The sequence below is a fragment of the Gymnoscopelus braueri genome (genome assembly GCF_963280865.1).
Source record: "Gymnoscopelus braueri genome assembly, chromosome: 8".
Classification (NCBI taxonomy): Eukaryota; Metazoa; Chordata; class Actinopteri; order Myctophiformes; family Myctophidae; genus Gymnoscopelus; species Gymnoscopelus braueri.
Genome location: NC_137609.1, coordinates 40,428,348 through 40,442,125, shown reverse-complemented (window position 1 = coordinate 40,442,125; position 13,778 = coordinate 40,428,348). Strand labels below are relative to the sequence as shown.

Sequence of the window (13,778 nt, the reverse complement as noted above, 5' to 3'; positions counted from 1 at the left end):
AAGTAGGGCTCACATTAATCACATTAGATTCACAGAATGAATTTTACCCACAAGTTATTTTCCTTCAAATGAAATGTGAATGAACTTGCTCTAATATTGACTTTAGTTGATGTTTCAGTCTTTAAAATATAGTATTTCTTAATTATTAAATAATTACAGCTTGTAGATTGGCTATTTTCACGATTTCAAATTGTTTTTAAATAATAATGAAAAAGGAACATACAAGATTTCCACCCGACAGCCATAATAAATAGCCAATATATGGTTCTGTATCAGTATATGATTCAGTTTTTGCAGATTTCATTCTAATTGGCTACTATGCCTGCATATGAATTTCATGAGCCTGGGTAGGTCACCCTGGCTTGGCGGAGATATGCCCTTTAGCGCACACTCTGCACAGCAGCAGCAGGTGAAAGCAATTCACTTACGAGGGTTGTGTTGCGCACCAAAAAACGGACTAAGACTTTATTGCTGTTACCATGGATAAAGTAAATTCGACAGTGGTGAGTGACTTTCATGTTTACAAGTACGTATATCTCGCTGGCTGGTGCTACTGTTGTTGTTGGGGTGGCTGGGGTCATAAACAAAACACGAACTAGTTGCATCGCCAGGCGTTGTGAGCTTGTAGATCTGCTATTTTCGCTTGACTCGCTTCTTTTGGGCTGGTTTTCCTAGACCTGGTTGCTTGTTTTTCCTCACAACACTGGCACTGATGATAACTAGACGGCAGCCGTCATAGAATCAAAATGACCCCGCTGGGAGCGGTGGTGGCGTTTGTGGTAGAGTGAGCATGGATTTGTATGAAGAGAGATTGCGCATTTGCGGTAGAGTGAGCATGGGTTTATATAAAGAGAGAGAGCACATTTGCGGTAGAGTGAGCATGGGGTTGTATTAAGAGAGATAGCGCATTTGCGGTAGAGTGAGCATGTGTTTATATAAAGAGAGAGAGCACATTTGCGGTAGAGTGAGCATGGGGTTGTATGAAGAGAGAGAGGCATTTGCGGTAGAGTGAGCGCATTTCACACACAGATCATTCATAGGGGAAAAAACAAAACGAGTCATTAGAGTCATCTTGTCTCGAGTCGAGTCGGGAGTCATTGGCTAGCAAGTCCGAGTCGAGTCTCAAGTCTCGTTGGTCTTTTACCTTCCAAGTCCGAGTCGAGTCGCAAGTCTTTACCTTCAAAGTCCGAGTCGAATCGCAAGTCGTCAAATATGCGACTCGAGTCAGACTCGAGTCGAGTCACTATGACTCGAGTCCAATTGTCTGTGAAACAGTCACCTGTGCGTCCAGTCTCAATGTCTGTAAACAAATAATTGGTCTATATAATGCTGCACACATATATTATATATAATTTGCCCAATCCCCAGCATAACATTTGGGAAGGCTTAGCCTGCCCTAATCTCTCAAGAACAGATCCATCGTTGCGCTTGAATCTGTCGGTAGCCGTGTTGACAACCCGTGCACATTGGCTAAAAGTGGGTGTGCCATCAGATCAGGAAGCAGGCTGCGCTTTACCCAATCAAATGTAGTGGGCGGGATTTACGTGTGTGCCGTTCGTTCCCCACTGGAAACAAACCGAAACTCATTTAACAATAGCGAAGCCGACAAAACCACGGAAAGTTAGTAACATTTTAAATTGCTCTTTCATCATAGAAACAAGTGGGCTTATAACTAAAACGATTCATGTTATTTGGGAGAAATGGTGTTTTGTTCCGTGGAGAAATATTGTTAGTGGGAATGAAAACATAGTCACACCACCGGAAGTGAAAGGCTGAAGGCAGACCAAAACCCTGGTTTCCCTGAGCACGGGTCGTCCGTTCAGCTCCGCCCAGAGCCAAATGAATAAGTAAAAAACAGCAGAGGGCGCTGTTTTTCCTTTTTATTTGGCGATGGGTTCCCAGATTGAGCCTGCCCTAGCCTTCATTACCCGCCGCCTATGGGGGAAGGTGTTTGTGAACTCACAGCAGAGGACTTTGATGCAGACGGCATGCAGGCTGTTCTCGGAGTGTATCAGCGACCTCATGCCGATGACGAACAGGTTGCCGACGCAGGTGATGATGGCCATGACCCAGACGGACACCCTCAGCACCATGTTGGCCAGCAGGTCCTCGAAGGACGAGATCCCGTCCGTGTTGGGCTTGCAGGAGCGGGCATGGGGCGCGTACGAGCAGTACTGGAACGCCTTGAAATAGCTACGGGGTGATAATAATAACAATCATGTCTGAGACAAAACGCAATGCAAATAAGAGGCATTATTATTATAATTGCTTTTATTTTGTTTATGATAAGGGAGGAAAGGAGACAGCAGGAAAGGAAAAAGGGTGTTATGTACATACAGAGAGGAAATAAGAATGACATGTTATATGAATGTTACAAAAAAAAGTGGAAAAACAACAACATTGAGACAACAATAAGAATGAAAAACCAGCATCCATATACTCAGAACTGTGCAAACATTGAATTTATTATTCAAATTCAGTTTTTGGACTGTGTGCGGATGCTGCTTTTTCATTTTTGTATGGTATACAGTATTATCTGTAGTAGCTATATGGATATGTGTCTAAAGGTTTGTCATGCCCACGCATCGGTCCATTGAAAAACTAATTCAACACGTGTTGAGGTTTGTAGATTTTGAAAGTGAAAATGAAAGTGGTTAATTCGGAGTTGGTTTTATAAACACAACCAATTAAAAGTCTTAACAAGAGCTTGTGACTAAATAATAACTGCATTGGATCCAGTTGAACACAAGTATTTTGTTTAGTTTTTTCCTGAAAAGTAATGGTCTTGGACAAGGTTTCTGTACATGAGACTAAAGGATATTTACTGTACATAATGAGACTAAAGGATATTTACTGTACATAATGAGACTAAAGGATATTTACTGTACATAATGAGACTAAAGGATATTTACTGTACATAATGAGACTGAAGGATACGTACATATGAGAAAGGTTGTTCATGTGCAGAAACATCTGAGGCTGAATGTCCGGGATGTCCATTCCCTCCAGGGCTCTGCAGTAACAATACAGAACAGATCGTCAACAATAACATATCAACACATGCACTTCTTTGTGAGCGTGTGTTTGTGTCTGTAACTGTTAAGTGTAGGCAGTGGTGTAAAGTAACAAAGTACATTTACTCAAGTACTGCACCTACTGTAAGTACGATTAAATGTTTACTTCACTTGAGTATTTCCAATTTTCTGTACTTTTACTTCTACTCCACCACATCGGCAAATATTGTACTTTTACTCCACTGCAATTATTTGAACATTTTAGTTACTAGATACTTTGTAGATTTGTATTATTATTACAAAACATACATCAACCACTCCAGCCCTATATACAGTACATTTCGGCCATTTGAAAATAGCCGATGCAACACATTGTGAGCTTGTAGATCTGCTATTTTCAAAATATTTTCATACATTTTATGCATTTGAAAACTTGTGATATTGGACCTTCTGCATAATGAGTACTTTCTACTTTTGGTACTTTAAGTACATTTGGATACCAATACTTTGTACTTTCACTCAAGTTGGTTTTAAAAGCAACGGTTAAAAATGCATCAATGTAAGCCTATCCTGATCGTATTCTTTCTGTTGTGAGTCTCTTTTCCTGCGTACGATTATTTTACTTTTTTAGCCTGTTGAAATATCCCTATAGGCTACAGCAGGTTAATAACAAAAATGTGATTTACAGTATTGGGCGTACAGGTAGAATATGTCATCAAGGCATTTAATTAAAAATGAATACATTATTATTATGCTCCAGTACATTCTTTCTCACGTTTGCTGCCGTGTCCCTCTTCTGTGAGGCACCAGACCTAACTGGCTGAACTCCCTTTCTTATTTAAATCAAAGCCTTTGTTGATATCAATTTTAATCCTTGGCAAGCTTTCTAAAAAATATCCCACCCCCTCCTCTCCATAAGTTGCACCCTGTGGCTGCTTGTTCATGTCGTCACTGTCTGGCGGAGACCTCATATGTCTTTAGCAGATCTACAAGCTCACAACGTGTTGTGATGTGAAGCCTTCTAAAGTTGTAGATCGGCTATTTTTAAATCCTTCTGTGTGACAGTCTTGTATGACAAAGTAGGGCATTAACCCATTAAGACCTGGGGCCGCTTCTAAACATTTTTGGGCGGTGAAACCGCCCCTATAAGTGAGGTTTGGACATCGACATTCGCTGCACTGTGATTGGCCACCATTGTACCCCCCCACCCATTGTACCCCCCCAACCCTGCGCTGTGATTGGCCACCATTGTACCCCCCTAACCCTGCACCATGATTGGCCACCGCTGACTCTATTCAGGACTGTGATTGGCTAGTGAAACACATGACACATGTGCATAGACCTATAAATAGGACTATGCACTTAAAAAAAACACATATATGGTTTTTTTTAAGTTAGGGGTGTACAATGGTTGGTCCACAATATTACTTTTCTTTAAGTGAACTTCCATCACTGTGATGACCACTGTGACCACACCGCCCACTTCACACTGGGTGTGATTTTTGGGCGGTGAAACCGCCCCTATAAGTGAGGTTTGGATATTTGTACAACAAATCCTGCGCTGTGATTGGCCAAAAATGTACCCCGCCTAACCCTGCACCGTGATTGGCCAATCACAGTCTATTCAGGACTGTGATTGGCCAGTGTCACATGACACATGTGCATAGCCCTATATAAGAAACCATAACTTAAAAAAAAACATAAATTTGTTTTTTTTTAAGTTATGGTTTCTTCCATCATAAAGAGTGTTTCAATAAATGTATTTATTTTTTGTACATGATTGGTTGACTCCATTCAGTATTGTGATTAGCTAGCAAGACACCGCCAACTTCACACAGGGTGTGATTTTTGGGCGGTGAAACCGCCCCTATAAGTGAGGTTTGGAAAAATGTACAATTATCCTGCGCTGTGAAACCGCCCCTATAAGTGAGGTTTGGAAATTTGTACAATTATCCTGCGCTGTGATTGGCCAATCACAGTCTATTCAGGACTGTGATTGGCCAGTGTCACATGACACATGTGCATAGCCCTATATAAGAAACCATAACTTGAAAAAAACCATAAATTGTTTTTTTTCAAGTTATGGTTTCGTCCATCATAAAGAGTGTTTCAATAAATGTATTTATTTTTTGTACATGATTGGTTGACTCCATTCAGTATTGTGATTAGCTAGCAAGACACCGCCCACTTCACACAGGGTGTGATTTTTTAAATCCTAACAGTTTTTCGGAAAAAAATTAAGAAATAATTGTCACGATTTTTCAAAAATAGTTGAAATGTGTGTGTGTGTGTGTGTGTGTGCGTGTATGTGGTACATGCATGTACTTACAGGGACTGCAAATGGGTTAGATGGACAAAGATGTCGTGGTGAATCCGGAGAGGGGGATTGTAGGAAATGTTTCTGTCACAAACAGGATACAGGTGGTGAGAACTTGACAAAGGCTGGATGACAGGTGAATGATGGAGTGTAGAGGCTATAAAATGGATGACAAATTAAAGGAAAAACCAACAGAAACGTGTCTTAGTAAAAAGGTGATGGACCACCACGAGCTGCCAGAACACTTTCATTGTGCCTTGGCAGGCATAGATTACTTGTGTCTGGAACTCTAGTGGAGGGATGGAACACAATTTTAAAAGGATATTTCACTTTCAAACATGTTTGGGTGTCATTTTAACGTCTACTTGGGCTTTTGTGAGCACCCCCAGACAGTTCTTAAGTTGCTTGATTCAGTATTTAGATATTTGATATTCATTTTAACAGACAAACCCATTGTATCGTCAAACTCCATTTTAACCATGTTAGATTCATTGAAAACACCCATCCTTGGTTCTGGTGACTGATATTGTTCTTCTAATGTGAGGGAACTTATTTTTTTTCTTCAATTACGTACATTTTTTTTTTAAAAAATGGGAAAATGAAAAAAATGTAAATAATGAAAAAATAAAATAAAATACTTTTTTTTAAAGTAATTGACAAAACACAGTCTCCTCACGCATTAGAAGGATAATATCAGTCACCAGAACCAAGGACAGGTGTTTTTGATTAACTCATTCAGTGCCATTCTTATTTATGGCAGTTTGAGTGCCACAGCCAAAATTCATTGTAAAAAAAAAGTGCTTAGGAGCCGAGATACAGCCTTTTTTAGTAAGTAGTTAAACAAAGACAAATCTTCAAATCATCATATCTTGGGTTCTGAACCTTTTTTTTTTTCATTGGACGTTTTAGAAGTCCTGTGGCACCCAGGGCTTTTTAGACGTCGGACGTTTTAAACGTCCTGTGGCACTGTTAATCTAAAATGGAGTTTGAAGTTACAATGGGTTTGTATAGGAAGGATGCGCGATCGCGTGTCTGTTAAAATGAATATCAAATATCTAAATACTGAATCAAGTCATTTAAAAATTGTCTGGAGTGTTCACAAAAGCCTCAGTAGACGTTAAAATGACCCCAAACATGTTTAAAAGTGAAATATCTGTACTTTACTTTGGTATTTGTATTGTTGGATACTAATGCCTTTCACTCCACTACATTTCAAAGACAAATATTGTACTTTTGACTCCACTACATTTCTAGGAAGGGGAAAAAGGGAAAAAGCACATTACAGTTGGAGTATATTTAATAACATGATATACATGTAAGCCATATTTCACAGGGAGCATACAGACAGAAGAAGTGGATTGAGTCAGAGAGAGGTGCCGGTTTGTCTGAGTGGGGTGCTCTTAGCATTTTCTTTGTCTTACCTGCAGGAGACAGAGAGCATCATTCCCCCTTCCTGCCTTGACAGTTGCAAATGTCTTGGGCGGGTGGGGGCTCACCTTTGAAGTCTGACACACCCATTCCTGTACCTCCTCTTTCACTGAATGGGCTATAAAGACTATGACATGTAAGCTTGTAGTGTGTGTGCCACTCCCGGCCGTTAGGCTGTGGAGATGGTTGGCTGCTGTAATAAACTGGAAGCAAAGATACCTCACTGACTAGTGATGACTCCATTCATTCTACCACCATTCATTCTCACCACTGGAACAACAAACTTAACTACAATATGGCGTTGTTGGCAACTACAAAAGTGCAATAGAGCCTTTAAGGCCGTGGAAGAGATACTTCATATGGGTTGTCGGCAGTGGAAGAATATACCTCATATGGCGTCAAAGTCGGCAGTCGCGTTGGTTTGGTTGTTGATACTGAGCCAGGCGTCGAAAGAACGTGCGGCGGGTGTAGGTGATTATGGACATCGGCACGGGATGACGACAACTTTTCGAGAATCTACAGGGAGAGGACCTCGTGACCAGATCTAGGACGGCTGCACGACTCATCTGGCTGCACAACATATCTTCTGCGATTGCTAAAGGAGCGCGCTGCGGTGCTGACGGCAGTGCGGGGAACCTATGGTTGGACGGGGTTCTTCGTAGCGGGTATGTTGTGGGGAGAGGACAGCGGGTGCCGGCAGAGCGGAGAACTTGCGATGAAGGGGTTCTTCGTGAAGGGTGTGGTAACACGTCTTCAGCGGTCGCTAGTGGAGCGCTCTGTTGTTAAAATGCAGCTATCTGTTGAACAATCTGGGTACGGCGCTGGAGCACGGCTGGGTGAGAAGATGACATTGAGGGAGACTGCAAGAGTGACATTGTCGAACGGGACACTGCGCATATGGGACCTGAGGTTATGTTTTTGTGATAAGGGTGGGTTAAACTGTGGGGCTATGGCTGCCATGGGAAGTGATGCGAGGGTATTTTTTTACTTTCTGGTCTCCTGTGTTTAATGTGAGTTTGCTTTGTGGATTATTGTTTCATTGGGGGTACACTGCCTTCTTTTCTCCGTGTAGGCACTTCCGTGGTAGTTGTCATTTGTGCTTGATGGTACGGTGTAAAACTTAGGGATAAGTATTAGGCTATCTTTGAGTATATTTTGGTGACTGGGCGGGGGGGACATTGATCTTGGGGGGTGGTGTTATCACTTGGTGAGCGTAATTCGACTGTATGCTGTCAGCTTCCACTGGGTGGTGGCTGTGTAATGTTTTATCCTGGAGTTTAAAAGGCTAACAGAGGGATCCTGCACGCTAATTAGTTTTGGGGGATGTGTCTATTTGATGTAATTCACCGTGTTGCTGTAATATGTAATCTTGGTTTTTGTATATGCATTGTTCTGTATGCTGTTGTTTGCTGTTTTGGTCTTCCTGAATGTTTACTTTTTTTCCTGGTTGGTGTTCCGGTCGCTTTTCATGGGGGGCGGTTCTTTGTGGTTCTTTTGAAATATACGTGTTTGTGGAAGACGTTTTAATGTCTCCCATGGGGGGTCTGGAGTATATTTAATAACATGATATACATGTAAGCCATATTTCACAGGGAGCATACAGACAGAAGAAGTGGATTGAGTCAGAGAGAGGTGCCGGTTTGTCTGAGCGGGGTGTGGGGTGCTCTTAGCATTTTCTTTGTCTTACCTGCAGGAGACAGAGAGCATCATTCCCCCTTCCTGCCTTGACAGTTGCAAATGTCTTGGGCGGGTGGGGGCTCACCTTTGAAGTCTGACACACCCATTCCTGTACCTCCTCTTTCACTGAATGGGCTATAAAGACTATGACATGTCAGCTTGTAGTGTGTGTGCCACTCCCGGCCGTTAGGCTGTGGAGATGGTTGGCTGCTGTAATAAACTGGAAGCAAAGATACCTCACTGACTAGTGATGACTCCATTCATTCTACCACCATTCATTCTCACCACTGGAACAACAAACTTAACTACAATATGGCGTTGTTGGCAACTACAAAAGTGCAATAGAGCCTTTAAGGCCGTGGAAGAGATACTTCACAGTATACTGAAAATAGTCAATCTACAAGCTCAGAAGGTGTCACACTTTAACTCAAGCACAAATTTGACGAAGCAACTTTCACTTGCAGTCGAGTAATATTTGACCAGGAGTATTTTTACTTTGACACTGGAGCAGCTCAGACCGTAAAACTTTTTTTTAGGTGCTAGTACAAAACAGAATGACTGACTTTTCGATCTTTCTATCTTCCTCAGAGTCTGCATGTGACTAAATCGGAGGTCTGCAACCTGCGGCTCTGGAGCCACCTGCGGCTCTTTAGCCCCTCCCTTGTGGCTCCCTGTAGCTATAGAAAACATTATATGAAAATTAACAAAAAACTGCCAATGCTAGATTACCTGTATGTTTGATCTGCGGCGAAAAATTGTAATATTGTAATGGAAAATTTGTAATTTTTCCACCACTGTTGTCTAGGTGTTAAATCATTGTTAGGAACAAAAACTAAAACCAAAACAAATAGTTTTCAGCACTGCAGTTCTTATTAATGGCCTATAGGGTGTTACAGGAACCAAAAAAATCTGAGTGTAGGTACTAAATCAACGATTATACTCTAATGGAAATAAATCTGATATTTGGTCCAGGATCAGTCTAGCAGTTGGGAAAGAGAAAGAGATTCCTTTTCCAAAATAGAAGCATGCATTTATTTGCAAAGAATGTTATAGTAATTAGCCTGCAGTCAGGTATAAATTATAATTCCATTCACTCACTAATTTGCATGACCCTTGGGTTACTACTCACAGCTTGAGGAGAGTCCTCAAGTGTGCATTTCTTATCAATGTTTTTAATAGTATAAATTAGTCTGCAGTCAGGTCATTAATTCCAATTCACGTAAAATACTTGAGTTAATACTTACAGCTTGAGGAGAGTCTTTGAGAGACTCTTAAATGTGTTCCTTGGCAGTTCCTTTATCCTGTTGCTGGATAAGTCCCTGAGAGAGCGAGAGACAGACAGACAGACAGACAGACAGATGGAGACAGAGTCAACGGAATGCGTAACTTGGTGATTATTCAATTTCCCTTGGGGATCAATACGGTATTTCCATTCTATTCTAATCCTTGAGAAGTTCTGGATCAATGAATATTCATATAAGCAATGTCACTGGCATTGCTTCTCAAAGCAAGGTAGTTTAAGGTTTCAGCAAGTGGCCAATTTGAATATTGGACCATGATACTGTATATTCACGGGATCGGTGACCCATTTTGGGGTCGCAGACACATTTTTATGGGTCCCGTTGTGAGCGGACATTTTCACTGGTATGGGTCCCAGGTAGACATCAGATCTCTCTTTTGGGTATCGACCTAAAACCAGGGTTCATCGCCATGCTGGCTTGTGGTGGACATTTTTTTTGCCATGGACATACAAAATGAGCGGACAATAATATTACCAGAAACACATAAAGAGCTAGCCCTGAATGACCATAACAGGTCTGCAACTCTGAGAGTGTACAAATGGAACCTTTTTGCAAAGTTAAGGGGGTCCTTGCAAATAAAACATTTGAGAACCACTAGCACTAGTTGGATACTCCTAATGTGCCATAGTGTCAGAGTACATCAGTGTCATACATATTGTGAAGACAACCTGGAGACTTGACATTCAGTAATTGGGTCTTTATGATCAAAATAAGAACATTACAATGGTGTGTAAAAAAAGAAAATCTAAAATGTGCCATGGACAAGACCAAGTCTTTGCCACGGACACATTTGTCCGTGTACAAACATATGCATGACCTAAAACGTTTGGGAAACACTGCAATACATGATTTGGGGCTTTTCGGGGGCCCTGCCATACACTGTCTCTTTCTCTACCTTTCTACAGTCTGTAATGATATAGAAAATGAAATGTCAAGGTGATTGGAGCGCCCACTCTCCTTCGTTACAAAGGAAGATCACTAGGCCATGTGTATGCTCTGAGTGCTGGAAAGGCTTTGTATGGCTCTGTCAGCCTGAATAAAAAGGAGGTGTGTCTGCTGAGTCAAGCCTTGAGTGCTACTATTCCCATAACGTTTTGATACACTTATGGCTCTTTTTGACTGCGAGAACAAAGTGAACCGTGCCGTGAAATGTATTTGTTTCCAAATCGGCTCGGTTTCAGACAAGGTTCTCAGAACCAAATGTAAGCCCTGCTCGGGAGCTAAGGAACCCAGAACTTACATTTCAATGTTTTTTAATTTCTTTTAATTGCTAAAAAATATTTGATCTGATCACACAGCATGTCGTAATGCAAATCATTGTAGGCTTGAACGGCTATTTTAGCTTTTTGCTGTTTATTTTATAACAGTATGTACCTCCCCCTTCAGGGGTGGTTCAGTTATAATGGAAACATGAACAAAAAACCATCACAGGACTTCACAATGCATATTTTATTTGTTGATGCTTCTTTATGCTTTGAATTACCTTGTTTTAACTCTTTCAATGCCATGCTTATTTATGGAATTTTGGCTCTGAGTGCCACAGCAAAATTCATTGTAAAAAAAAAGTGCTTAGGAGCCGAGATACAGCCTTTTTCAGTAAGTAGTTAAACAAAGAGTGAATGGAGCAGCAAATCTTCAAATCATCATATCTTGGGTTCTGAACATGTTTTTCATTTTTATTTTATTATTATTTTTTTTTCATGACGTCTTTGACGTCATGTGGTACACGGGGCGTCAGGCCTCGTGACGTCTTTGACGTCATGTGGCACTGGATGAGTTAACCCATTAAGACCTGAGGCCGATTCTACAAATGTCTTCTAAATCCCAACAGTATTCTGAAAAACAAACGTTTCTATATCAGTGGTGCTCAAACTCTTTCATGTCAAGGACCCCCAAATTATATGAATTTTGCCGCGGACCCCCATCTCAAAATATTTTGTTCCAGGGACCCCCAGAAGCAAACATAGGCGCACCACAGGAAGTGGAGGGCTGAGGGCAGACCAAAACCCTAGTTTCCAGTCAGCGTCGGTCTATTTAATCACTCCCCCCAGAGTCAAATGCAAAAGTGAAAAAACGCTGGGGGCGCTGTTTTTCCTTTTTATTTGACGATGGGTTCCCAGATTGCTCCACACCAAGCTCCACCATTGGCTCCTTCCAACCCTCATCCACGTGTCTTCATCGCTCCACCTCTTCAAAATCAATCTGGAGTTTCCATTCACGGCCGCTGTCCGTTCTGAGTGACTATGTAAGAGCACGCTGGGCAAGGCCTAGCCAGATGAGTGTCTTTACCGGAAGTACCAGCATTTGGCGGAAGTAGCCTACCGCCCAAGGATATGACGTTGACGCTTTACAAATCTGTCAACATTCTCCGTGAATGAAACGAGTGTTGTGATTGGTTGAAAAAGATAGTTTCCAGGGGAAATATGTGCCACGTAAGTCCAGCCCCTATAGACACACTCTGCTTTAGGTCGTGACCAGGCTTTTGTCTTCGCAGATGAGTAAGGCAGGGAACGAGGCTAATGTAAGACGCCCAACGGAGCAGAGAGGAGTAGTGCCTTAACTAGCCTTTGGTTTGACTTCAGCTAAATCCCATTTTTGTAAAGGTTGCTACTCATCCTGAAGTGCATATTGTATTTGATCCAGGGCAGGTAGTGTTGTAGGTATTTACTTTGTTATTTCACTTTGTTAGCACATCGGGTAGAGGGCAATCACTGTATTTCTGTATTACTCTGAGTAGAGTAGTCAGATAGTTAGGTTTCCTTTTATTTGTTAGGTTATTAGTTAGGAAGACATATTCGGGGGTTCTCAAGTGGTTAGGGAAGTGATATTTTTATTTAGTTTCTCTGATTTGGTTCCTGCTCAGCACTGTTCACTAATTTGCACTCGTAGCACATCGTTGTCTTTGGCACTGATTGTATGTTACAATCCATTTGCCTGTAATAAAACGTACGTTTTGGCTTGAAACACCTTGCCTTTGTTGCGTCCCTACTCCCCTAGACCCAGTGGGTCGTGACAGTTACCCTTCATGGTCGGAAAGAGACATTAAGTTAATAAATAAAATAAACTACATTGGATCCATTGGAACACATTATTTCTTCCATTTCCTGAAAAGTTTTTTTTTTGCACACGTACAAAGTTTCCACCCAACAACGACGATATGAAGTAGGGCTTAACACATTCCCTGCCATTGACGGAGATCTCCGTCATTTCAAATCCAACACTTGACTTTAGTGATTACGCTAGAGGGCGCTCTTCGCCAACCTATGAATGATGCCTCAACTGCGAGGGAACGATAGAACCGGAAATGACGTCATCCCCCAAAAATAACCCCGTCCACTCCTATGCTATGAGATTTAGAAAAACACATCTAGCTCGGATTTCTTCTCCCAGACAGCCATATTCAACCGCCGTTAACAACGGAACGGACGATTGTGGTTACAATGTTTTTGTTCCGGTGGAAAGAGGAGAGACTCGTCCCCCAGTGAAGACATTTTTTGTTTACATCCGGGTTGAAAAAAGAGAACGGCGGACCGTCAAAAAGACACAAAATAAGGTAAAACCGCTGGAAGTGGCAGATGAATGAATTAATACCTGGCAGTGAAAGTGTTTAAGTGGATAAGAAATTATATATTTTTGTGCAGAGTGCAGACGGACACACAGACAAGATGGAGGAGGTTGTTTTACTTACAGTTCTGCCAGGTTCCGCAGGGACTGGAAGGTGTTCTCGGGTATGTATGTAATCCTGTTGTCCATCAGTGAGCTGCACAGGAAAAGAAGGGGAAAGTCAGGATGAATCAGGACCTCTTGTACCGTGTGTGGCACAGGAGGTATAGAGGCCTTGCTCAAGTGTCCTTGAGCAAGGCCTTGCAAGGTTGCCTCCACCGATATGGGTGTGTGAATGTAATGCACATGGGATAAAAGGCAAGCCCCCAGAACCGAGGGGGAGCAGTGAAGCACATTGGACATGCTGGCCAATCGTAGGTACTGCAGCTTATTACGGCTGGGGCCAGACGCATGAACGAGCCAAAAAGATTTCGACCA

General features: G+C 41.8%; 1 protein-coding gene across 2 annotated transcripts in view; it reads right to left on the bottom strand.

The window, feature by feature from the left end:
* LOC308089996 (relaxin receptor 2-like) overlaps positions 1 to 13,778 on the bottom strand; it is a 231,202-nt gene that overhangs the window by 37,481 nt on the left and 179,943 nt on the right. For both annotated transcript variants that reach the window (XM_080435012.1, XM_080435011.1), the window contains exons 12-16: positions 13,426 to 13,497; positions 9,681 to 9,755; positions 5,344 to 5,415; positions 2,942 to 3,013; positions 1,964 to 2,193 (exon numbers count right to left, since the gene is read on the bottom strand). In XM_080435012.1, the coding sequence (XP_080291138.1) occupies positions 1,964 to 2,193; positions 2,942 to 3,013; positions 5,344 to 5,415; positions 9,681 to 9,755; positions 13,426 to 13,497 (521 nt within the window). The remainder of the gene's footprint in view (positions 1 to 1,963; positions 2,194 to 2,941; positions 3,014 to 5,343; positions 5,416 to 9,680; positions 9,756 to 13,425; positions 13,498 to 13,778) is intronic.